The sequence below is a fragment of the Anomalospiza imberbis genome, chromosome 2, assembly GCF_031753505.1.
Source record: "Anomalospiza imberbis isolate Cuckoo-Finch-1a 21T00152 chromosome 2, ASM3175350v1, whole genome shotgun sequence".
Lineage (NCBI taxonomy): Eukaryota > Metazoa > Chordata > Aves > Passeriformes > Viduidae > Anomalospiza > Anomalospiza imberbis.
The window spans coordinates 30,080,122-30,107,682 of NC_089682.1; the positions used below are offsets into that span (position 1 = coordinate 30,080,122).

Below are 27,561 nucleotides of genomic sequence, written 5' to 3' on the forward strand. Positions count from 1 at the left end.
GCTGATGCCAGCAGGCAGAGAAGCAGTTAGCAGACTCCTGTTCACTAGCAGGACTTACCTCACGTGCTCTTTCAGCAGGCTCATAGTGGGATTTTGGCTCAGGGGTATGATAGCTTTGTTTATTTCTTTCTTGCTGCTGCTGCTGTTGCTGCTGCTGCTGTTGCTGCTGCTGCTGCCGCCTGTGATCGTGCTGCAGCGACAGGAGGTAGGCTTGCTCCTGCTGCAACTGGCGCTGGAGTCGCTCTGCCTGTCGGTGTTCCTCCATCTCTCTCCATCTGTATTCCTTTGAGAGAACGGGTGAGGAATTCAAGACATGACACTGACTGTATGGTGGACATGTCCCTACCAATCCCATTAAAAATGCACCTTTCTGGTTGCTGTTTTGTTTGTTTGTTTGTTTGTTTCATTGTTAATGTGTAACCAAGAGCTAAGTTAGACCCATATGACTTGTGTCTTATGTTGGGAAAGTCATGAGTGTACTGCTAAGCTTGACATGATTGGAGAGTTATGACAAAACTGATTTTTATTAAAGGGAAAAAAAGAGTTGTTTATACTAAATCCAGTGTTAAGTTCATAAAACAATGATTTAGACCAACACTAGGCCATTGTATCCTGGGGTGGATTTACATATCATGTGTGCTTTTGATCTGCAACACAAGCACTCTAGTTCTTCACTGAATGCCAAGGTCTGTTCAGAAACTCGACCACCACACCAGAACTGTTCCACTTTAACATAAAGCCTCCTCTTATTGCCCAGAAAGCAGTGTGACCATACAGCACTTCTCATATGTGCCTGTCAGCCCACAACACTAGCATAAATGGCCTTTTAATCAAGCTCCTTTGTTGTCATACTGTCAGTGCAGCTGTGCCCGACTGAGGGAAGCCTAGGACTGGCCGGATAAATGGATCCTATAGCTACTGAACAAAACAGATACAGTGCTTTACCAGTAACATGGCCTGCTCCTGGAGCAGCTGCTGCTGTAGAATTTCCAAGTGCCGCTGCTCCTCTTCTAGCTGTCGCCTGATATACTCCTGTCACATAGAAATTACCCAGCAATAAATTTATTCAAAAGGAATGCATCAGAACCCCCTGGGTGGAACACCACACGCTACTTCCCCAGTTCAGCTTTAATGAGAAACGCACTTCAGGATGGATTAGAGCCTGCAGAACAATTTAGGAAGCCCTGACTCCTGAGCATTAGATTTTGGCCCCTTCTGTTCTGAAATTTGCACTCCTGCAAATGTTGCCGGCACAGGCCAGCGCTCATTTATGTATTTTGGAAGTGGTTTCAAGAAGCAGCAAAATGCACTTGAAGGTTTTGATAAGTTAAAACACAGCAAGTCTGACTCAACACAGCCAATACAAAGTCACATGCAAGTTGTATTAAACATTAGTGTGTTGCACTGGTGCGATGAACTGTTAGCAACAGCTAGAGCCAGGCATAGTGTAGGCAGAGCTGGAGCAAGCTCCCCCAAATGGGCTCTGCCCATTGTGCAGTTGGGACCTGCCTTGCAGTTGGGACCTGCCTCTGCAAGTGCAGCTGGGACCTGCCTTGCTGAGTCTCCCCTGCCACCCTCACCAAAGCCTCTCCTAAGCAAACACTGCCAGCCTTGCTGAATTATGCGATGGTTATGAGACAAACAAACATCCACCAGGAAACAGAAATTAGACCAAACTCGCTTGCTCTTGCCATCTAGCCACCTCTTCACCTGCAGCCTCAACAGGTCAAGACATTTACCCTCGTTTCACCTATGCCCTAGAAGAACTCAAACTCTGAAGCACCAAACCCAAGCTGGTAACATCCTATCATGCAATTAATGGAAGTATGTAACATGTGCATGCGCACACACACAAGCACACGCACACATTTACAGTGTATGCATAAAGAAATTAATGGATCAGTGATACAGTGATGGTAGTTATAGAAAGTCTTGTGACAGACTGATGAGATACACCATACTTTTGTTATGCACACTGGCTGAGCCACAGTTTGAGTTAACAAAAATTCTAAGAGGGAACATGTCTTTTCTTCTAAAAAAAAAAGAATAAAAATTCAGAGTGGTTCAGCTTGGCCACATCAATTAACCATTTGTCATTACCGGCACTGTGCGTAATTAGCATTTCAACAGTTTAAAAAGCAGCTGGGGAATACCCGGTGTCTGCCCAAAAGCAAATTGCTATACTGTAATTAGAGATTTTCCATATATTTATTCCCATTGGTTAGTCTTCTCTCCTTTGACTCAAGAATCTTTGAAACATACATAAACACAATAAAATTTCCCAGTAACACAATCATCAATGATCTCAATACAGTGAATTTATGTAAGAAAAAGTTAAGATGTGTCAGGCCAAACCCAGCATTCCTGAAGTTAATGGGAAATTTACAATCAATCAGCCTCTAGGACAGAAGTTTTGGCCCTTTATTTGCGATCAGTATTTTGCAGTACATGCACAGTAAGTATTGCTCTGATTATCACCCTGATTGAAGTTATTAAAGGATTTTAAAACATGCAGATTTCATGCATAAATATAGCAGCTGAATTTCACAGTTTAACAAGTTTCTCAGTTGTACTTTCAATGTATTAAGGGCACACTGACATAACTTAAGATATACTTGTTGCCTGAATGGGCATACGTTACTGATTTTAAACAGAGTAAGAGAGGGAAATTGCATATGCAAGTTTAGGATGGAAAATCCTCTGCAGCTCAAAGATTCCATCTCAATTTCAGACTATTCAAAGTTCATGCCAATGACCAATTCTGCGTGCCAGAAGCTGACACACAACAGAGCTGCCCTTCTCTTGCCAGGTCTTCTGAACAGGGGCATGTCCTGCAAGAACCATTGATCCAGCAAGACAAGCCTAGAAACAGTTTTCAGCTTCAGTGATGATTTTGCCAATTCTGGTGATTTTAGTCCAGCCCAGAGGCACGAGCTGAATTTAGAATGAGTACTGCAACAAGACTTCATTTTTTGAGAGAATATTGATGCTGCCAAAATTTTCCGTAAAGCCCTACAATCCTATGTTAGTGCAGTTGCTGTCAAAAACAACAAAGATGAAAGAGTTAGTGTTACGTTGCCTCTAAGCTGATTTAGGCTTACTACTTTTTTAAAAATTAAATTAGAACTTAGAAGAAACAAACCTATTGCACATATATCTGTATCATGGACTCACCTGCTCCCTTTCTACCCTCCTCTTTTCCTCCTCTGCTCTTCTTCTCTCTTCCTCCTCCTTACGCCTCCTCTCCATTTCTTCCAGACGTCTTTTTTCCTCCTGTTCTCTCCGCCTTTGCTCACGCTCTTGTTGCCTTCGAGCTTCCCTTTCTCTTCTTTGTTGCTACAAAAAGGGAAAAGAAACCACAGAGTTTTACTTTTGTTGTTATCAAAGAAAGAGGTGGGGCTGTTTTCTATGGCGAAGAGCGGGATTTACCAGGACCAGCAAGCTCTGCAACGGAGTGACAAAACATTTTATGCAAGTGTTCCACCAGGAAACTAAACTCATACCCAGCACACATCTATCCCTAAAAGCAGCCTCACTTAGACTCTCTGGTTTCTTCATGCACACACACAAAGTCATGTACCATATTCCTGATGACAATCGAGGTGTGGAAACTCATTCCTCTCTTCAAGAGAGGCTAACACAAACTCCAATCCTCAAAGAACTGTTGAACTCAAAGATGACAATTTTCTTGACATCAACAAGGGGATGATCAGCCCCAAATCATCTAACTCAAATGCCAACTATCTGAACTTCCTGTAAGTAGCTTCTCTCTTAAAACAGTTGGTCTGCTAAGAATTTTGTAGTGTTGGCCCAACAATCAAGCTTAATTTAATGCGCTGCCCAAAACTTTGCCTAAGAGAGAAGGAAGGCTGGCCAACAGCACCTCAGCTCCTCCCAAAACATCAAATGCACCTATATGTAAAAGAGGAAAAGCAGCTAAGTAAGATTTACACTTCCACACATGATCCAAATATAAACGGGTGCTGATTAGGTCTGCTCAAGTCTGAAAAAAACCTGGAAAACAGCTCTAGAAAGCATGAACTGACTCATTTATGTCTATGGAGCATCATATATGACTTCAAAGAAGACATTTTAAATGCCCATGTAGTCGTGACCAATTCTTCCTGCACTTCAGCATAAGCATCCAGTTACTCCACCTACCTCGAAATCCCAGGCAGCCTCCCACAACTGCCTAAGTGTCAAAAGACCCAGCTGTCTCCTGTTCAACCATCAGCTGGGAATATAACTACATTTACTTTCTTTATAGGTTTCTATAATATGCTAAAAAAATATGGAAGAAATTTAAACCAAAAAATAGCATGCACAAATTTAATCCCAAGAACAAAAATGAAAACCTACATTGGTTATTCCTTATCACATTTATGTCAAGGTTATTACTATCCCCAGTTTCTGTTGGAGCAAAGCTGCCACAGCTTTGCTTATCTTAATGCACTCCAAATAGTCTTGCAAGAAAGAGCACTCACACTAAACTTTACTTTGGGTTCACAAATCTAGTTACTGGTGTGAGTTTCATAGTTGTGCTCAACTGAAAAAGCAAAGGCCAATCTACATTTGCTGTGTTGCTTTCATGGGATGAGCTTTCTCTGCTTGGAACATTTTCCTGCATTACTATGAAGGAATTTAAATATCAACAGCCCCTCCATCTTCTGGAATCTATAGTGATATGACAGTGGAGAAGAAATACTAGGGGGGAAAAAGATGGTTCTTGGGTTCTCTGAACTTTTCTGCCAGGAGAAGTTGTGGATATCCCATCCCTGGCAGTGTTCAAGGCTTGGCTGGATGGGGCTTTGAGCACTGGAAGGTGTCCCCTGCCCATGGGAGAGAAGTTGGAGCAGGATGGTTTTTAAAGGTTCTTCCTACACAAATTATTCTATGATTCTATCAATTAGTAGAACTTAAATAATACAGGCTGCTTTCCAATTTTCTTTCATTAACTACAGTTTGGGGGAAGATGTGACTTTCCTGGAGACCACTGTTGAAATACACCCACGCTGTAACTATCACGTCCTCTTTCCTGGCCCATAGCATAATCCTAGGTTCACTACCACCTTCCTGTGCCACAAGACATAAACTCTTTTATCCCTCACATTTCCTGTATCTTCTCAGAAACACAGCTTCCTTGCTCTTGCATCTCTTCTAACTAAATCCATTTACCAGCCTTTTCACTTGTGCTTAAGCCAGCTCTCTTCAATGAATGTAGATATAAAAATAGCAAAAGCGCTGCAAGGCAGCTATGGCACGCAGTGCATTTTATAGGTTTCAATGCTTCCCCCCCTCATTTTTTAAGCACTGTAAAAGGATTTAGTAGGTACTTTTATTTCTGAATATATGCCTCACTGTCAAGCAAATTCTACATTTAAGTCAATATATTCAGGTCCTTCTTGGCTAATCAAGTCTGACAGGCTTTTGTTTAAGAAAACTAAGACGTGAAGTACAATCATTCTGCTGCTTTGAGGATGCAAGACTGGTTAATATAATATGCACACTTATCAACTCAAACAATATTGTGTTGACATTGTTAGGTGGATATATTGCAGATCTCAGGATGGCATCATTCTCACTACAAGGAAGATGGGCAAATTCTTCACTTCTTGAATAAATTCAGAAGTATTCAGCAATATAAATAACTGAACTTAATATGAGGAAAAATAAGCTACAAAATGATTAAGAGAGTCCATTTCCCATGGCAGCACAAAATAAACAAAATCAGTTGTCAAAGATGAGATTTGTAATGAAACCTTGATCCAGAAATCTAACTCAGCACATCAGCAGGTATTTATTACCCAGCAAAGGAATAGGGGGAAAAATGGATTTAAGACAAATCTCACAAATGTGCTACTCTCTATGTGCCAAAGTATGCAGGGAGATCAGGTTTCTCAGCATCACTTCCACCCTCCCAGACACTGCCTCAGCCTCCTGCCAGGTGAGTGGGAAGGAGGTACCCAGCACTGCAGGAGCCCACACAAACACACTGCATGATCCCCTTATTCACAGCCCTAGATGCAAAAGAAAGGTTTTACTTCCTTTGCACGTAGTCTTTGAAACCTCAGCATCAAACCAGTGGTCACTAATGAAGCGGAATTTATTTTTAACAGGCCTGGGGAAAGGAAACCTACAGTGACAACCATCTCTTGGGTCCTAGTCCATATCTTGTCAAAGCAATGCCAAAGGTGGTTGGTAGCAAATTGGGTTGACACAACCTGGCCTCAGAGCCAGCCCTACAGCTGACTTTCTTGCATGCATCTGTTGGCACAAGGCTGCCTTCCAGATTGGCTCTTGCAAGTCTTCCATGAGGACACCAAAACCTGATCACTGTGTGCCTTAGGCCTGCCCAAACGACAGGAGAGGGACAGGAAAAAATGTTTGTTAAAACCAGTGTCATATTTCTACATATAAAATTTTGCCTTTTAAATTTAGTTTGTGTGATTGTCAGATAATGTCATTTTTTGTCACATACTACAAAAAAGGCCTGACATAAAACACTGTTGTCCAAGAAACAGCAGGTATAGATCTACATTCCTGAACTTACGAATGCATATCCAGGTCTTCTCTAGTTTGGTATGGTATTACCAACTTTCTTGCATATGTCAGATAAAAGCCTTATTTCCAAGGAGCAAACTGTTAGCCAGAAAATAAGGCAAGAAGAACTCTTCAAAGAAATGTCAGACATGCCAAAACAGAATTTTGACAGAGCCCATACTGCCTCAAATTACTGCATTTCACAAAATGGGCATTTACTATGCAAACAACATTAAAAAAAAAAAACACCCACAAAGAAAATACAGTGTCAGCACCCTGGCTCTTTATCTGGTTTTAGGATGCAATAATGATGATCTCATAATGGAACCTGACATCTCCAAATTGGAAGTCCATGCAGTAGAGTATGATTTACCAGGAGGGGGCAATGCAACTACACATGCAGTTTGTCTATACCAACGAATTCAGGCCCTCATTCATACAGTGAAATGCTCAAGATTGATATAGATCCTTTATTTAAAATTCCTTAAATATTATTACTGTGTCTCATATTCAAAGAGAAGATTGATGATACCTATATTAATTATTTCTTTCACAAAGAATTAGGTAGCCTGGTATCAGCTTAGAAAAAGAATTGGCAAGATTAATATTTTTGCTTTGTCCACACTAGAGATAAATCAGAAGTAGAACTTCTTACTCAGTACCAATCCAAGATGCAAGCAATTCAAATTAAGTAGATAAGAATAAGCTCCCCTTCTGTGAAAGAAATGAAGGCCTGGCAAAAATTGCTTGCAGGTACACCTACATTAGCATCTTGGTTCAGATCTGGAGTGCTCTTTTGAAGTGAATCATCCAAACATCTCCACTTACCTAGTTATGTTTCGTATTGTGAAGATGTCTTGGAGTGCCAACCACACCTTTTGGATGAAATTAAAAAGGCTGATGCACTCCAACCACAAGCAGGCACAGAGTCTAGACCTCAGCTAGTCCAAAGGAATTCTTCTTGTCTTTAAACACATGAAGTCTTCAGGTCCTCAGCACTTTAATTATTATGTTCAACAATCTGCTTCTACAGGACTGTACTACTTACCAGTGTAGCTATATCCTACCACTTCAAAAACATCCATCTTAGGTTCTCATAACCAGGGACAGAGACACCATTTAATGAAGCTATCCTGAACTGCAGAGGTCCACAGAGAATGGGATTCCACCACAGCCAATTCTTAAATTCCTGAGCCAGATTCAGTTTTGCAAAGTACAAATTCAAATGCCTTCTTATACTCAGCAGTTGTCTCCATGTTGCTGAACAGAATGACAGAATCACATTAAAACAGCAAGGAACAGGTGAGATTTTTTTTGTTTAAACTATCTAAATACCTACATAGTTGACAGTCTTTACATGTCTTTTAAAGGAGGGCTGGGGGTAGGACAAAATCCCTGTCTCAAAATTCTCACATAATATTCTGTAGTTTGACCACATGTCATTTTCACCTCCTCAGTAAGACACAGTTCCTGCAACAACAACTTTTAGAAGTCACCTATATGCCTTTTAAAAAGTAATCTTTTCTCTAATACTGCTGAGAATTACAGTTTTTGGCAGATGTCCTAAACACCGTTCCTGTTACAGTCTCGGTCAAAACTGTCTAGGCTTTGTGCCAGCATTGTAAGAACAAGCCCTCAATTTTAATTTAGGAAGTGGGGGGGGGGGGGGGGGGGGGGGGGGAAGTCTATGCAACTTGTTCAGGAAGATTATCTAATGCATAAAATTCTACCAAAGAATATTAAATAAGTATATGAATACATACTTTACACAAGCAAAAATTACAAGACATCAAGTCTGATAAAAATATCAACGAATTTATGAACGCCCTGAGCTTCAGTGTCTGACACTAATCTTGACTCCCATTATCAAGCTCTTCATTGTTTACTGGCTTCATCAAAACAGGGGGGGTGAGTTAAGGACAAAGTGACAACATTTCAATATTTTGGCCTTCAATTGTGTCACAACACTGATGTTTATCTAAATTTGTGTCTACTACCCTTCCCCCATCTGAAAGAGCTTGTTCTGGCTGCTGTTTTGTTAAAAACCACTTGGGATCATATATTTTTCCAACACAAGATCCAATGAACTAAGTGGGATTTTTTTTTTGAAAGCTAAATGTGAGTCTTTTTTTTAATGCACTTGATGAACAACATGCCTACACCATCACCTGCTAAAGGAAATTTTTTTAACTCACCTACTTTGTAACTCATTCCTATTTATGCCTCCAAGGAACCAGGCAGAGGTTACAGACCCATACAAGGTAAAAAGCTTTGATCTTACAAATTTTACATGTTTTACCATGCAACCTTATTCAGTAATACAATCTACATTACATGCTGTCTTGTGGTTGTGGAAGTTGTCAGTTTTATTTTGGATTTTAAAAAGCAGGACTGATTAAACATAATTTCAGGTAACTGCCTTTTCTTTCTACTTGCTCTTTCTGTTATAAGTGCAACATCCCCAAAAAGTTCAACCCATGCAGAGAAAATGGTGCATTGCTTTGTTTCCACTACTAGCAGCAGCAGCTCTTTTATTTTAAAAAGAAAATCCAGATTTCAAGAGTTGCACTGATTACTAAAGTTAAATGATCTAGATAATTTAATTGCAATCCTCTTCCTCAACAAAAAAATACTGCCTGCAGAACCTCAGAGATTAAAGGGGCATTTAAAATAAATCATTGACTCCCATACTAAGAAAAATTTGAGCAGTTAAGCAGTAGCTCAACTTTTGCCCAAGTTTGACAATATCGATCTTTTATTTTCTTATTTTTCTAGTATCTTTTTTTATTACCTACTCCCTCCACAAACCGTCTAAAACCAGTTGCAAGTGCTATGAGGTTTATCTTGGCATCCTCTGAAGGGTGGGGAAGAAACAGTAGAGAAATGGGGTTTATATGCCTTCCCCTCATCCGTCCTTATGGATTCATGTGTGGCTGAATCTTAGCTCCCAATCCCTCCTTATAGCAGCACTAAACTCATGTGCACTTTGGAAAAGAGGGATAAAGAGCATAATGTGACCTGGAAAGGTATTTGGAACTTTGTATTACTTGTTATGCAAACAGGTCATGGGATGTAAATCAACATTTAGTCCTGGCTGCATCGTCATTAAATGTTACCAGGATTTGGAAAACCAGACTGGGTGTAGTTTTTCCATCACTGCTAAGTGAAAGGTTGAAACAGACTCAAGCAAGAGGTCATTTAAGGACAACTGGAATTTGACCCTGCACTTCCTGAAGAACCAGAGGATTGGTTTCACTTCAATTCCGTCATACCCAGCTCTGGCCTGAAGAGATGTTTTGAAATCCTCCTACTTCTGAAGCTCATGCTGCATATTCCATCTACATATATAAATATATATATGCACATGAGATCTTGGGACGTGAAAAGTATGACAGAACAATATTGTCCACATACATTCACTTTCTTTTATCTTCATTAGTGTATAGAAAATGCATACTTAATGTATCACAAAAGTATGATTTATATATTTGTAATTCCTGCAGAATTGTAATTTTAACATTGATTTACAAACATATTTATAGATCTACTTTTAAAGGCCCCTTCCAATCCAAATCATTCTATTATTTTATGATCTAGGTGGCTTTTATTAATTAAGCTACTGTGCATGAGAGAGTAATACATTAAAAAACAGGCTTCTATCTACTATGAATGAGTGCCAAACACAGATGTTTGAGAGAGCTTTAAAGGGAAATCTGCAAAATGTTATGACCCCCAAAACAGTCCTCTTGAGAGAAAAATCCACCTGGGAATAATTTGTCTCCTCTTCTCTACACCTACCTAAGCCTAGACAAAGACCAAGAAACAGCCTCTTCCCCAAAAAACACTTTCAAACAACCCAGCTCTGGCTCCTGTTGTCTTCATAGGAGCTGCTGGGTATTCAAATGCTTTGGAAGACGTCTTATATTCAAATAGCCAGGCATGGATTTAAGTGCTTTGCTCTACCTTTACAGGTGGATTTTCACAGGATGTTTTCTTTCCTGAGGTATCCTAGAGCTACAAGGAATTCTATTTAAATGGGTGTGGGAATGGGAAACAAAAGGGGGAGAGGGACTTCTGCCCCCCAAACTCCAGTCTCTTGTTTCTACCTCTTCTAGCCGCCTCCTCTGCTCCTTCTGCTGCTCGATGCGTTTCTGCCTCTCTGCCAGCAGCTGCCTCTTGTACTCCTCCTGCTCACGGAGCTGCTGCTCCTGCAGCAGCTGCTGTCTCCGAAGGGCCTCGGACCGTTCCTTGTTTTCCTGCTGCAGTCTCAGGAAATCACGTCGGAGGGTTGATTCTCCAGGCACATTGACAATGGAACTGCAACAAGAGGAAGTTAAAGCCTTCTGTATGATAAAGCCTGATGGGCCATTAAATACCTTTGCCAAAGCAGGGGAACATTAATAAAATATATCATGATGTTAAAGTTTAATCTAGTTTCTTTTGGAGCAAAGACACTGGATGTATGTCAAATACATGCTCTCAGTGGAAGGCATGAAATGAGGCCAAGCAAAGTAAGGACGAATGCTAACACTGTGGAGACCCTGATCAATCATATTTGCCATAAATCTCCATCCAGAGCTTGTTTGCTCTAAGTCATAGGAAGGGGAGCTTTCAAACATTTAACAGTCACAGCCACAGGTATTCAAACCCTTTGAGTAGTTTGTGCATTCACTTAATGAGAGACAGAAATTTAGCATGCTGATTTATAATCACAGACCTTTAGACTTACTCAGCATGGACTGCCAAAAGCAATTATTACCTTGGCTCTCCTTCTTGTTCAGGCACTTCCTCCTCTTCTTCCTCACTTCCACTATATTCATACTCCGTCTCATCTAATAGGAAAGAAACAAAGGCCTGGATAGTACTTTAAGTTTAGGGCAGTGGGGAGCTGCAGTAGCACCTCAGTAAACCAGCTGTTGTCCCCTTCAGTGAGAAGATCTATCACAGACCCTAGAACTCATTCTATATATATAAGCTAATATTCCCAGCGGCACAGTGGTCTGGAGAAGATTTCCAGTAAACTCCCTGAACAGCACCAGGTTTTACATGTAAGACAAGACACCTGGAGAACTTCAGCACCACCTGAATAAGGAGAAAAGGCTGCCCAAAACTTTTGCTTCACAGCTCTTGTGATGGGTTATTTCCTGTGAGTCTGATTTATGGCACCATTCCAGGAAATAAATCTACCAGAGACTAAAGAAGGGAAAGGCATGTATGCCAATATCCTCCTAAATATTGTTTAATGCTTGTATGGAAGAGCCAGTGGCTAGCAAGCGAGCAAATTTAATGTATCAGAAAATACAGCACTTGAAATTTATACTTTCTCTGTAAAAGACAGAACAAAACAGAGCCTTCTGATAGTCAAACTATGAATTGAAAAGGAACTTTTTAAGGATTTGGGCTAGAGGAGCTTCTCTTGGGGTGGGTATTTAGAATGCAAAGCAAGACAAAAATATGCATTTTTGACAAGTGGCAAAGACTTGATTTTTAGAAGCTACATACCTTTCTCTCCTCTCTTCTTCCTGGTCCTGTCTATATGGTCCTTAAGCTGGATTCGAACTTGCCTTTCATTTGGCTGGTCACGTATAAAGGGATGTTTCAACAGTTGTTCTGTAGAAGGTCGCTGCATGTAATTCTTCACTAGACAACCTTCTATAAAGCTGAAAAACTTTTTCGACCTGAGAAAGCAGGATGGGGAAAAAAAAAGGCAAAATATGAGAGGTAAAACTTAGCTGAAACATTTTTTCTGTTCTTTCTCAAATTTGTTTTCTCCAAGAGCATCATGTCCTAGAGGACAGTACAAGTGCTGCCTGCAAGTGTACCTCCTAAACACATCTGTGGGTATTCCAGCTGAGCACTGGGCTGGAGCAACACAGGGCTGGAGGGACACAGGGGGACATGAACATTCTTGGAGCACTCAGGCACAGCTTCACAGTAACATACCCTCATTCAGAGAGATAATTTCTCTGAAAGTCAGAATCTATGAGTGAGGTAAATCATGTGAACCTGGCTGCTTCTGGATCAGAGCTGGAGAGAATCCAGCCTGCTTGAAGCAGATGCAAGGCAGCTCTGGTGTGCCTCCACCTACCCATGCTACAGACAGCCATGCCCAGTCAGGAAAACTGTGTCTGCCATTCTCCTGACACAAGCTTTTGCATGTGTCATTTTTGCATCTCCACACTGCTTTTGCATGCACCTGGGCTCACAGAGTTAGATCTGCCAGAATTTAAGATTATTTTATTTTTTTACCTTAAGAGTCACACACAAAAATTTTTTACAGAACTAGAGGTGGGTGTTGGTCAGTGTTGTCTGTTCAACACAGGCACTTTGGGTCTCTGACACAATTTAAGGGCATGAACTAAACTAAACCCCTCCTGCACACACCATAAAGTGACAGGGTACGGGAGTTAGCTAAGCTGCAGCACTACCTTCCAAAATTTGCACTTCATTTGAACTCTTGAAAGAGGATCTCTCCAGAAAGAAGTCACCAAACAAGCCACCTGCCAAATCCAATAGTGGAAATACTCAAAACTGCAATGAGGCACTGGAACAGGTTGACCAGAGAAGTTGTGGATGCCCCATCCCTGGAAGCATGCAATGCCAGGTTGAATGGATTTCTGAGCTACCTGAACTAGTGGATGGCATCCCTAGTTGGCTGGGATTCATGGGATCCATGGCAGGGTTTGGAACTAGATGATCTTTAAGGTCTCTTCCAACCCAAGCCATTCTATGATGATTCTACAACTTTGTCATCATTTGGCCTATCTTCTCATAACCTGCAACTAAGCACGCTATCAAAATAGTGAGTGACAGCAACACTGCCTTGGACCAGAGCTGCTTTTTAACTGGTACGTGCTCTCAACCTGCACCAGTGCTTGGAGAGCAAACATCCTCACTACATCCTTAAGAGGAAAAAGCAGTAATTTCCGTCCATCAGTTCACTTCCCTACTGTAATAAAAAAGGTCGAATCCAATATAACTTGGATGTTCAGATTTTTTTATTCCTCACACCTTGAATGTTATTTCACATTAAAAAGTCAATGAAAGGCTAATGCAAATGGCACCTATGCATCTCTATTCCCGTAATATATGCAGAAGGCAAGTCAGAGACAGCAATGACTTGACAGTATACAAGTGCATGAATAAGTTAACCCAGGTAAAGACCAAGCCCAGCAAGAAAGCCAAGTTTATACTATGTTGATATTGAATACACAGTCCAATCACTTCATTATTTTGACAGGCTCACAGCATCCCATGATCACATTCCATCTATAAGAAACCTCTTTCTACGGAGCATTTTTGTTTCGTATGTGCCAGTTATAACCAGTAACTGGGAGGAAATCCTCTGATACTAATGGATTCTTCTCAGCTGGCAAGAAGCAGGCAGGCACTCAATTCCAACCGTTTACAATAATTATAGTAAAAGCCTTCATTAGTTTTAATAGCTCCTTTCTATTTAGCAACTAGAACACCATAGCACTGTTCTGTTTCTGTGTTATGATACATCTGAGAAAACATACTGCATATTAAGAGAGCTACAGCAGTTTATATTTTAAAACATGGATCCATTTGTCACCTTAATACAGATGCTGCTTTACCAAAAAAAAAACAAAAACAAAACCACAAAAACCTTGGTATTTATTTCCACACAATCTGAGATGAAATTTATCTGGGACAAAGAGAAGTAAATAATGCACACATTTTATTTCATGCTTTGATTCAGAGGCACAAAAGATAACAAATTTTTGCTAACTTAAATTGCTTTACAATTCTGTGGAAGGAGGAGTAACAAAACTGTATGCGATATGAGAAAACTTCACGCTACACAAGGCTACAAGCAAGATATAATTAATACATACCATTTCTTGGATTTTAACCGTGGGGGAGGGTTCCTGGGTATCAGAAAGAGTGCCCTCATGGGGTGCATGTCACAAAGTGCTGAAAGGAAGAAAACAAAACCAGAGACAGAGACACTGGTTTAGTTGCTCTCTGTCAATGCCATGACTTTAGCTTCCACAACCACTCCCACCATCCCAAATATCCATGCAGCAGGTGCAGACAGCAACACAGCTAAATGGAATTAGCCCAAAATGACAACAATTCCATAGCTCAGTGTGCCAATGGCAGCCCAAAAAGAGAAAGAGGTCATCAGCCTCCAGAATCGACCAAGATGGGAACATCTGAGCATGGCCCTCCTCCAGCCCCAAGTCATCTGACTTACTTTCTGGTCAATAAAATACTGGAAGATGATGATGGTGGAAGGGAACAATGAGAGTTACTGTTTCATATAATCTTCCCTCTACCTGCCCTTCTCTCCCATTATGGAGGGTGCTTCATTTTTACTCTCCAGACCTGGATATTTTCTTTACTTCAAGGCATGACAGTTTTGAAGCATGGGAGGATCTGTATCACACAAAAGGACTGTCTGCAGAACTGAAATGCAAACCCATAACTTTTGTCCAAAGAAGTCCTGTTTGTTTCAGTGGACATTTAGTGGGAATCTAGGATCAATGTTGGACAGCTTTTCCTCCTGTTCCACAGAAAAGCAACATGGCAGAGCCAACACAGAGAAACAAGGGAGCAGGAAGAGAGGTAGCCCAAGAAAGGTCTCTAGGAGCCATGTTCAGACCACCTTCCTACATTTGATCTCTTACACCCTCAGTCTCAGCCTGAGTGATCACTGCAGGATGAGGTGACATATACCACGCAACAGAAATTCAGGAGAAACAGACTGATGTGAAGAGAATTCTGGCTCAAAAATAAGGGGCCACAATCTTGGCAAAAGAAGCCCCCTGGATGCCTATGGATCCCTGCAGACCACCAAAGAGTCCATAGAGATGGACTCTTCAGCTGCCACTGGAGGAGGAGGTAGAGCCCATGTATCAGAGGACAAGAGCTGTTCAGCACTTACAGAGCATCCTTGCTAACTTCTTAAATGCTACTCTTGTGCTTTTACACAAAGAAGGGCCAAGCTCTGCTTTGGTTTAGAAATGAACAAAATATTATTGTCCAATTCTAGGCTTACAAAGCCATACAGGCAACCCAAAGTGCTGAACAAAAAGGTATGGCAAAAAGGAGGTAGTTCACTTAATATAGTGCTGGCTGAGGTGTCCTGGGAGTAGCTCTTACTTGAGTCATGCAAATATGCAATCAGGAAAGAAAAAGAAAACAACCCCAAACTATCAGGCCTCCTAAAACATGAATCAACCCATGACCGTTGTGATTTGACTTTTAAATCTTGCATTGAAGTCAATAAGAACAACAAGAAAATCAGGCAGCAGCTACAACGAAATGACCAATTTTTAGCTGGGAAATATCAATACTTTATTTCAGCAAGATTATTTCAGACATTTCAAGCTGGGCTGTGTTGTAGTGATAGATTTTTATGTGCAAAAAAATTAACTTGCCCTTAGGTACCTTAGGCTCTTATTTTTTAAATACAGAGCTTCAGCTGAGGGTGAGGGTAAGTATATTTGCAAGATCAATAAGGACTTTCATAAAAATCATCATTAGAAGTCATAACATCATGCCTAACTTCTTTTCAAAGGTTTCTGTCCACCCCACACATCTGCTGTTTGCCTTTATATTCTGAAAGAACTATGTGAAAGGAAAAGAACCTATTCAAAAGTTGGGCATTTTTGTTTTCCAGGTTTTCCTCTCAAATCCAAACTAACTGATAATGATCCTTGCTTGAGAATACCTAAGTTCAGTGCTTTGTCCTGAAGAAGGATTTACAGTTTAAGCCATGTCTCTGCTAAGGAAGATTAACACCACTCACTGATGAGTGGAAACAGAAGGAGAAGCTATGTTAGCTTTATCCAGACCAACAGAAAGCCAACACAGAAATAGTTGCTACAAATGCTTTTTTCATTAAGACCTGTTTCCTCAAGGCCTCACTGACCCCCTCCCCAGCTGAGGTTTCAGTACTCTAGGCCACTCCATAGACAAAGTCGGACACAACTCCAAAACACAATATACTACCCATAGGAAGGAAGTCAGACACTCAATTAGCTTCCAAATATTCCTGCTATAGAAATTAAATTACTGCAGTCTGCAATGTAATGTTTAAACACAACCCTATCTTTATCAAAAGCATTGCTATTTATGGGATTTTATATTTATAGAGCAGGCAAAACCAAAGACAACAGAAATAACATGGGCATATTTTCAGAAACCTCAAAACTTGCTTAGATTACAACCAGCATCACCCAAGTATATGTTTCAGCCTTAAGGAGCCCAGTGGAGAAGCACAGGGATCACTTACGGGGAGCTCCTTCTGCCATCTCTATGGCCGTAATGCCACACGACCAAAGGTCACTCTGCAGAAAAAGACAGACACCATATGTTAGTAGGTGGATTTACCCATTCACACAGTAAGAGAGTACTATTTAGAGAGGCCCTGTAGGTGAGGCTGAAACCAAATACCACAGCTATTTAAATAATATAAGCCTCTTTTATCTTGTAACTGTATCATAAAATCCTACTTTTCACATAATGCGTATGTGTATGCAGAAACACACGCACGTATTCTTACTGAGTGAGCAAACAACCCTTTCCAACAGCACATAAAAATATATTCACATTATGACAATGGGAAATACATTTGCCAGAAATCTAAGCCTATGAAACAACAGAATTTTCAATATTCCCTTGTCAACAAAGAATTGAACAAGGGCATTCCCAGAGTGTGCAGAGATACAGTTGTAAAACCAAAAGCTCAGCTCAAATTTAAAGTGGCCAGACTTGTCAAAAACTGCAAGAAAGGGCTCTTCAGGTACATAAACAAAACAAGCAAGAACAAAAGGAAAATAAGGTCCACCTGAAAGGAGAGGTGAATTAGTCACCAAAACCACTGAAAAGGCAGAGGTTCCCAAAACTTACACCTCTGTCTTTACCACAGGCTCCCAAAATTTACACCTCTGTCTTTACCACGGGCATTACTTAAAGCCAATGGCAACATTCCTCCCCTAACATCTCAGCTTTGCTTGAAACTACAGAGACAAAGTCCATCAGTGGCAGCCTTTCAAGGTACCACCTCTGGCCAGCACCTCTGACTCAGGAGAGACCAAACAAGAGCCAGGAAGATCAAAAACCAGGAAGAGATGGAGGAGTCCTGGCAAGGAACCAACTTCAGAGAGTGACACAGCTTAATGGGCAAAATACTGGAGGAGACTGCTGTGAAAGAGAGCTTTTCTTGAGCAAAGCAATCTTCATTTCTGGTCACAATTGTGATTTTTAAAAAATTAATTAAAACTAATGGGCAAATAAGTTCTTCATGCACTACAAGCAGAGAAGTATTTCTAAAGATCATATTTTCAGACCCAGCAAGGCATTCTTCTCTTAGTCAAATGCAGCCATCTAAGCTAAACTGCAAATCCTCATGATCTTACAGAATCTTTCGAACATTAATTTTTTTGTGCGCAACCACCCTAGAGGCTCCACCAGGAACGATAAAGAGGTGCTTTCAGAGGACAGAGGAGTTATTTTTCACATCACTACTGCATTAACAAATATTGCAGGGGGCTTTTCTACTTTACTAAATAATTTAATAGTGAACCTTCCTTACTAATAATAACAACTCTATCTGGAAAGGTATAAAACATTAGCTTTAGTACAATGAGATGCTGAATGTAAAAAGCAATTAAATAAGGAGAAATAGGATCAGATCAATCTTAGTCAAAATGTACAAAAACACCAATTCAAATAATCTGGATGTTTTACAAAGATTTAGACACACACAAGTATACTGATAGCTAACACTATCAGTCTCAGCAAAGTGATATAATTGATATTCAGGTCTATAATTCATTGCAAGGCCTTAATCTTTGGCTTTCTGATATCCTTGGTTAAAGATGGAACAATACATTAGTCTGAGTAATGGTTTCTTTAAAACAGTATTTTTACATTTTTTCTTTCCTTATGCTCTCATTAAAGTCAGCTGAGAGGAACTTTCAAGATTACAGTATGCTTTCACTAGATATATTTAATTTTAAATACATATACCTAATATTCTTAAGGGTTATGCAAATATCATCAAGCCAATTATGGTTTTGCAGTAATAAATCCTTGGTTTGCAGCAAGCTACGTAAAGAATGATCTTTGTTAAGAAATGTTGTGATGGATAAATTTTTATCAAAAAAAAATCATGTATATGTATCCTGAAATTAGAAGTAGTTTTAGGAATTCCTTTTGTACTTCACTGGCTCTCCAGATGGTGGTTCTATTTAAGGCAACACCTAAAATGTATTGTTCTAGGTTACCACAATAACTGGGACATAGTGTAACACAATTTAAAGTACAACCATTATGCAAATTGAGAACACAAGCATTTCCAGGTAAACTCTTTTTTGCCCTCTCTAAGCACCTACAGCACCCTGAAGTCCTGTATTTACATCTCAAAGCTACAATAATACAAGCAGCAGAAAGTGTTAAAGGTCACAATTTGATAGTATCCTTACCTTGTTCTTTGGTAATAAGAATGTAACTACACTAAACAGTTATTACTCCTACAAAGCATAAGAAGTCTCAAAAACTGCCATAGTCCACAGACATTTATATAAAGTGTATGTTTTGGGTTTTTTCTTTGAACAGGACTCTTACTCTGTAATCATACGTAGCATCTGGATTCTCATCACAGGCAATAACTTCTGGAGCCATCCAGTATGGAGTCCCAATAAAAGTGTTTCTCCTGCCAACTGTCCTGTCCAGCTGAGCACTCACACCAAAATCCACTGTGGGTGGGAAAAGAATAAAATTAAATAAGAGGGGGAAAATAATGCAACGATTACTTTTGCAAAGTGATTTGAAAATAAAGCCCTGTAGATGTCCCACATGGGAGGACCATGCTGAAGAGAAATAAGATTATTAATCCTGAGGCAAGTGAGCCCTCATGGTTCACACACAATGTGCTTGGGCACAAGTACCAAGGGACACAGCAGCACATAATCACCTCTCCTGTACCCCTCACTGGTCTGCCTGGACAGAAGGGAGAACACAGCTGCAGAACTACTGCCTGGAAGGCTGAGAAAGGGCTATTTAGTCCCTTCCCACATGGTGAAGCCAAGCACCTTTGCCTATACAAAAAACAGCCATTTCCCAAAGGTACCTCTCATGCTATGGGAGAATGGCATGCATAAACACATCTCTTTCAGCTCACCACTTCTTTGCTCTAAAATTGGACAGCAAAAATAACCTGTTGCTCAGTGAGCTGCTCTCTGCTTTAACGCACAGAGCAGAAACACCAATGAGAGCAAAAGATGAGAATTATTCAGGAAGTGCTAACTTTGGGCACCCATGCACACAGGCTGCGAAAGAGATGCCCACTTCATTACAAAGCAATTACATTATAAAGGTGTTTTCTGCCTTTCATTTTGCCCTGCTCATGACCACAGTGCTATATGTCTTTCTATACCAGTAACTGCATCTGCCCTGAGAGGGCTGTGTCAGCTTCACTGCATCCACCATCTGAGTGACACTGACAAACTGGTGTAAACAAGCTCAGCGGAAGCAATGGTTTGGAAGTCACTGTGCCCCATTTTGGACCAAATGAAGGAAAGTTCTCCCAAGAGCCTCCTCCTCCAGCAGCCAGGACAACTTCCCATGCCTCATGCTGCAGGAAGGTGTAATGCAAACCAGAAGGGATGTGGGCTGGGTGGGAGGGCTTCAGCATGGCTCTATATTTAACCAAAAAAAGGTGGCGAGTGTAGCGTGATACAAACACAGAAGGTTGACATGTGCACTAACTGAAAGAGACAAATTAGAGAGGAAATAAAAAAAGAGTATGTCCACTTGGCAGGAGAGAGGAGGCCAGGGATGAGCACGATTTTCAGCAGGCATGCCAGAGCTGGAACTGTGTTTTGAATTCAATGCCACAGCTCCCTTGAGAGTGCTGTCCAGATCATATTTTTGTGTCCAGAACCTGAACAGCAAGTGCTATTTTAATTAAAACTAAATACAAGAGAGACTCCTGTCACTTCCCGAGTCCAGAATAAAGTGAATCAGAACAGACTCAAGTTACACACAGCTCAGTAGGGGAAACAAAATGATCCCTGCACTGATTCTGGCATGAAAACCCACATCCCCTAACCAAATTCAACAACAACCTGTGCTCCATCCTCTCCAAGCAGGAGGAAATACATGCATGCTGTCAATCCACGTGGAACCACTGACAAAGTACTCATGCTATAAAACATGTTGCAGCACTCTTAAAGGATGAAATTAATTTGGGAACATCATAAAACCAAAGGCTGAACAAATGAGGAAGTGGACACATGTACCTACTTACCAAGTTTCACTTCTGCATTCTCTGTTAACAACACATTTTGCCCTTTGATATCCCTGTGAATCACATGATGGGCATGAAGATGTGCCAACCCCTGCATTAAGGAGAAGAGAAGAAGGAAGTTCAGAGTTAGGCTCTTGGCTCAGCAATAAACTACCCATACCCAGCAGCCCCAAAGGTCACAGCACTGTGCCTCAACCTCTTGCAACTGAGTGCAATGTGACCTGCAGCACACCACTCCCACAGCTTTTGGTGATGGAGCAGAGTCACAGGCTCGGATCAGGCACACGCAGTACCTAAATACAGCCCAACATCTGTACTGTGCAAACACCTCCCAGCTGTCCTGTGAAGAAAGTTCAGCTTCCACAAAGTCTCCAAGTAATTACATTCTAAATGACATCAGTGCTGGTGTATGCCACTGACTTCTGATGTGCACAGGGTCACACAGAATTTAGCTGCGACGGGAGGTGGAAGGAGAAAGGAGGCGGCATCCACATGTATATATGCACCCCTGAGAAGGAGGTGGGGGTGATGGAGTGGCAGTCATGTTTGAGGGCAAGGGAGGACAGATGATAAAGACATGCTCCACTGCAAAAACGCAGTTCTCTTCTCTAGCCTCCATAAACATGAAGCCAGATAATTGTACCTCAGGAAAAAAATGCAAAGGAAAAAAAAAAAAAAGCATAAGCGTTATACTTTCCAAAGGAAACAAAACCTCCTGGCATACGGTGCTTTTTGTTGAGACAGCACCTGGATACATGCCCCAAAGCATTAGCCATGTGGAGGGAGGGCTGAGAAAGACATATGTTGCATTTTACTCTCTAATGTAATTGGGAGAACAACAGGCAACCCTCTTAGCAACTGCCTGTATTTTGGGTTCTCCTCAGTTTTCTGCTTGGAAAATTGTAGTCTCCAGTGGGATCATCTTGCCTGTTCACATTGCCCTCGTAGTCTTTTAATGTTTTGTGAAAAATAAAGGAATAGAACCTTTACAGCTGCAAGAGGTTAAGAGAGTAGTGGTTGCTGTAGAGAAGTATTTCTTAACACATGTTCTTCATTAACTGATCATTTACCAGTTTTCCTACATAATCATTGGGCTGTTTTCCTTTTTTTAAAACAGTTAATGAGTGTGACAAAAAACCACTATCAACAGCTTCCTTTCCACATGTCACAAGAAAATCAAGTGAACGGCTGATGTCCCTGAGACCCTTTGCTGACTGCTAATGCTGAGTGTGGTCTTATTTTTCACAGGAATGTAGGCTTTTCCACAGCTTCACACAGGATATTTTTTAAAGCCTTCTGCTACTCAAACCCAGCCAGAGAGATAATCATCCGTTCTCTCCAGAGTACCATTTAACCCTACTGAAAAAACCACATTTGGGGTTGCAAAGGCCTGGGAGGAGACAGAGGGGCATGTCTCCACTTTCCTGCAGTCCCTTGACCTTTCCAACCACACAAGGATTCACTGGGTCGACCTTCATCGGTGTCTCCACCTACACCAATCTTTGGCACTTTAGCTCCTTTTAACTTTGTGTTACATGACCTTTCTCCTCCACCTCTGACAAACTCTGTGTTGATTCAGGGTTTGAAACATCTCGTTGCAATGTGAGTTTAGCATTCCTTTTTTCCAGATATTCCAGCTCCTGATGGTCAGTAATTAACACTCCTTTTGCAAATCTCTCATTGGAATGAGAAAATAGCTTTCCCTCTTTTCTGAGGTAAATATTTTTTCCTCTCCTTAGCAAGGGCTTGACTGCTTTATCTAAGGAGGATCTAGGGTGAATGCAACATAGCATAGAATACCTCCACGCCCACATGTTTCTCAAATCAAGGGTAAGATGGTCCTGAAGAAGTTAGTTTCCTCATATTAAGGCATGCTAACCATTTGTTTTGAAATACAACTTCTTCTTTGTAAACAACTTAAAATGTGCCAGTCAAACACCAGCAGCTGGACTGTCCTCTAGCATTTGAAATTAGAGCAAGAGACCAGAACTATGTGTCTCCCTCCATCCTCATCTTAAAAATTGCCAAGGCAGAGCAAATGTGTAACGCAGACAACAGCAGCGTTGATTTATGCAAGAGCCAGTGCTCATTTCCTTTAACATAAAGCCCTTCAGAACTTCATTTATGATTAAGCAATTGAACGAACATACTGTGTAGCGGTATGGGTAGGAGGCAATTTGTTTTACAAAGAAGCACGAGGAAAACCATCCCAGATTTACTTAGTGAAGCAAAACAAATGCCAATTCAAAAAGCACTTAAACTGTACCAACTGGAAATTAAATATTAAGAGTAATTAGCTTAAGTTGCAATTTCAGAACAACTGGTAAGCTGCAGACCTCTTCCTGAAAAACTTCGGTAGCACCGCCTGCAAGCACCGCACAGGGCACAGCCACACGTGACAGAGCTGCTTGCTCTAGGCAGACTGCAGGGACAACACAAGATGAGAGCACATCCCAGCACAGAAGTCCTGACAGCCTGAGCCAACAGCTCTTCCTCCATGGACTTGATTAGGAAAGAAAAAAGCAGCTGCAAGCATATTTAGAAAAGCCCATTCTGTAAGCTATTGTGCTACAACCCTGTTTCAGCCTCAGGTCTTAGGGACACTTTCACAGCTTCTGCAGTAGGCAAGGTCACTGGCTCATCTATTGGCTTCTCATGACTAGAAATTGCAATTTTCTGCAAGGCTTCTGCTACAATACAGTACAACTCACACCAAGTTAAATGATGTGGAGCAGACATCTATCTGCTCCTACGCACTCTCCAAGTGATGACATGGCTAATGGGATTGATCAGAAACAGCTTTTTGCAGAACCTCAAGCTAGGCTGCATCTCTGTAAGACTGTTTCTGTGTGGGGCAGACTGTTTTCCTTACCCGGAGAATCTCTCTGGAGATATATGCTATCCAGTCTTCTTTCAGGGTATTCCCTTTTGTGTTCTTCACAAGGTCTGTGATAGAGCCAGCTCCACAAAACTCCATAACAAGCTGCAAAACAAATATCAGTGTACAACGAACATTAAACACGGACCTCAGCTGTATAGCAAAGCAAAATAACCAGGTTACAGCACTGATTTGGGAAGCTCTTGTGAAGCAGAGAATGTATTTTACATCTCTGCCTGGAAAATGGATTCAACCAAATGTCTTCAATGTGTGTCAGACATATATGGAATATGTCTCACATTAGTTACCAGATTTTCAAGGACTGATTTAATCACTGTAATTTAATGCTGGGAATCTGGATTTGCTCAGCTATGCAAAATGCATTAGCAGTAAGAGCACATCCAATGCTGAAGGAATCAAACTTATCACATCACTGCAATACTTCTTATCCTTTAACTTCCATGTATTTATGGAAGAACGTGCACCCTGCCATTTCAACCCCAAACTTCAGTCCTCTAGAGGACTGTGTCAATGAGGTGGGATGAAAAATGTAATGGGTACAACCTCAAATGCAGCTTTCTTTTTACAGTCACATATTCTTACTGCTCAGTTGTCTTGTTCCTATGAAACATGTTACTATCCATCAGGGACACGGGAAAAAAGTTACTTAAAGAACAAATCCACTGCTTATAGCAAATCTTGGTTCAGACATCCCCTTAAGGATGTGTGATTAGCCTCTGTGATTCACTTATCTAGCAGTTCGGGCAAGCACCAAACTCCTCTAGTTTCTCTTTCCATAAAGTGGTATTTCTCTCACCATCAATCTATATCCAACAGGGAAAGACTTAGGAAAAACATCTGCTTACCCACAGTTGGTCATCATGTCCTGGAGGACTTTTCTTAATGAAAGCACCATAATAAGTTGCAATATTTCTATGATGAGAATATTTCTTTAGCATATTAATCTCCAGTTTGATTTCTTCTTCTTCATCCTTTGGGAAAAAAATAAAACAAACCCCCATATGTTTAATATACCACATGCATTATTGATTTATTCTTCACTTTCACACAAGTAGATTTTTTCTGAACTTCAATTTACACCAGCATCATGTTCAGTAAGCTCCTCTGATGTTCATGCCATCAAAATTCTGTCTATTGAAATGGTCTAAAACAAGCCTTTCCCAAGTTTTCAGTAGCGCAAAGAAACAAATAAAAGATGCAGTGGATTTGACCCACTGATGGAATATGACATAACCTGTTTCAAAAACCCAATGCTTGTAACACCATAAGCAAATCTATAGCTAGCAGGCTGGAAATTTATAACAGAGGAGTATTATTTCCATCTTCCTCATTTTTTCTCCTTTAATTTTGGAAATTTCAAACAGTTCTATTTAAATGCCAGACTGTGGCTTTGTGAAACCACCTGCCAAAGCAGGTTCCCATCTTGGTGCCAGCATTGGACTGGCACAGGAAAACAGAGGTGGAGATCAGGAATTCCCCTGATTGCAAGAAAAAGGCATTTGCCTCGTGCACAAGCTTCCTTCTCCTCCTCCATCTGCCTCTGTGGAGGAAGAGCAAGTGCATCAGGAAGAATGGGCCAGGAGCCCAGGCAGTAAACAGGATGCCGAGACACAAAGGCAGAGGAAGGATTTCCCCTGGCTCCCCCCTGCTCCAGCAAGGTGCCAAGCAAAGAGCAGCTCAGGTGAAGGGAGGTCATCCCTCCAAAGAGCTGAAATGGGTAACATAATGAAACCTCTCCTTAAAACACCCACAACCTGCTTTTGAAGTGACAGTAGGACATGTTGCATGGAAGGATCCACACGCTTTGAGGTGGTGTCAGAGCAGGCAGACAGCAGATACAAAAGAAGGAGCAGACGCCAACCCACCCCCAACTCTCTCTTGCCATACCTAGACAGCATGAGTCTTCTTCAAGCACCTATCAAGGCAACAAATTAAAAGGCAGATGGATATCCCTTTTTGCTCCACAATTTTATATCCAAGCAGAAAAAAAACATCTACCTTAAATTGATTCCAGGAAGAAGCCAAAACTTCTCCCTAGGGGTGCTGGCTGATGGGAATGGTAGCACATACTCTGATTATTCTGTGATGTCAAACCTGATTATATGATAAAATTTTAAGCCTTAAACTTCCTCGCAATTTGTACCACGCTAGCAATCAAATATCCTATTCATGACATACGCAGATGTTAATACTAGCTACGTGTTAACTCTTTATACACACCGGTACACACAGCTTGAACAAAAGACGCCACTCTCTGCTACAAAGCTAACAACTATTTCAAATACTCTAATAGTGGGGTGCAACGCTTACCCGTAAATTATTATGACAGAATTCCCAAAATGCACCAGGGATAAACTATTCTTATATCTTTTCATGATGCATCTTTGAAGTAAAATACTGTGTATTTCTAGAACACTGAACAAAATAGTAAAAGAATCTTGTAAATCAAAGTTCCTAGTGAAGAGCAGCCCTGGGAGAAAGCATTGCCAGGAAAGCTCTTTGAGCCAAAAGCTAACTTGGTGCTTCCTCAGCTGCTTCTGTTGTATGTGCTGTTGAATGATTTTTTTATTTATTCAGACTATATGCAAAAAGAAAAAAAGAAAAGAGGAGGAATACAGGCTTATGTTACACCGAACCTCTGAACTGTGCATTTAGGCAAAAAAAAATTAAACAGGAGCATTGTTAAACTTGATGCCTTGGGACTTAATTGCTGATAGGTTAATATGTATAATTGGATTAATCTGCTATTTTGAACTGACTTTTTAGATAAAAATTACTTCCTACCCTCAGCACATGAACACAATAGCTTTTACAATACAATGGGCAGGATGTCCTAAAGGTTGTTTGTGTTTATTTATTGTAACAGCAGCCAAAATGACAATACTTAAACAGGATCTATTTCTGAAAAATGAAATAATAAAAATCCCAGCCCCCCTCCCCCCAAAATAAAAAATCCTGAAGAACAAATGACAAAAAAGGCATACACAGGCTCAGCAGACTGTAGACAGTTACTGTTCTTTCAGCTCTCCACTGAGTCTGTGTCACAGCACCTGCTCAAAGGCCTGCAGCAGAATCTCCCTGCAGCAATATCTCCCCAAGTATCTCCCTGAACTACAGCTAACAATGGTCCTACATTCATATTTCAGCTGCCTTTGAGCACTTGTTCACAACAGAAATAGCACCTTACCTACAGTTCAATCCAGTACAAAATGCAGTTTACAATAATAAATGGATTCAGTAATTTTTGCCAAGCTTTGGATGAATCCACTTAGTTTGTGTGGATCAATAACCCCCTGGCAATGAGTCCTGAAGACTCTGTGGCGACAGGAACTATTATGAGGATTAATCAGCACAGAAAAGGCTAAAGCACCAGTGTGGTAGAGCAATTGGTAGAAGACTTAAAAAAAAAAGGAAATTAAAAAGTTGGCCAGACCAAAATTGTTCTGTTCCAGATTCAGGAGCATTTTTTTCCAGGGTACAGGTCATTTCATCCCAATGTGGACATCTGAAAGAGGCCAAAAAATGCGCACCCTACTGGTGTTTACTTCTCCCCACTAACTACAAAAGGAGGGTGAGGTCATTAACCAAGATCCAGACACCAATCTTGCAGATGTCTTGCATCAGGGCAAGATGAATCCCACCCAAAAATCTCACCGGATAAGGCCATTTCCGCACAGATCTCCTTATGGACACACGTGCTTCAGGGAGGGTACACCTAAGCCTGCAGCAGGGATCCTCCTGAGGAGACTGAGGTGTTTTGGCAGCCGTCCTGGGATTTGGACATGTGAGCCAGCCTCAGAGATGGAAGGTCTGTCACCTCCTCCAGACAACACATGCA

At 40.9% G+C, this 27,561-nt stretch overlaps 1 protein-coding gene across 11 annotated transcripts in view; it reads right to left on the reverse strand.

Annotated features, from left to right (window-relative positions):
• The window catches only part of MAP4K4 (mitogen-activated protein kinase kinase kinase kinase 4), a 164,522-nt gene that overhangs the window by 34,425 nt on the left and 102,536 nt on the right, over window positions 1–27,561 (reverse strand). For 9 of the 11 annotated variants that reach the window (XR_010996031.1, XM_068180358.1, XM_068180357.1 and 6 more), the window contains exons 4-15: window positions 24,569–24,694; window positions 23,697–23,807; window positions 20,825–20,915; window positions 19,141–19,271; window positions 16,805–16,859; window positions 14,400–14,478; window positions 12,043–12,218; window positions 11,300–11,372; window positions 10,647–10,857; window positions 3,175–3,336; window positions 946–1,032; window positions 59–283 (exon numbers count right to left, since the gene is read on the reverse strand). Coding sequence is in view for 10 of the 11 variants with exons in the window: in XM_068180358.1 (XP_068036459.1) it covers window positions 59–283; window positions 946–1,032; window positions 3,175–3,336; window positions 10,647–10,857; window positions 11,300–11,372; window positions 12,043–12,218; window positions 14,400–14,478; window positions 16,805–16,859; window positions 19,141–19,271; window positions 20,825–20,915; window positions 23,697–23,807; window positions 24,569–24,694 (1,527 nt within the window). In the remaining variant the exon portion in view is untranslated. The remainder of the gene's footprint in view (window positions 1–58; window positions 284–945; window positions 1,033–3,174; window positions 3,337–10,646; window positions 10,858–11,299; window positions 11,373–12,042; window positions 12,219–14,399; window positions 14,479–16,804; window positions 16,860–19,140; window positions 19,272–20,824; window positions 20,916–23,696; window positions 23,808–24,568; window positions 24,695–27,561) is intronic. The other 2 variants (XM_068180359.1, XM_068180353.1) reach the window with 1 other exon arrangement.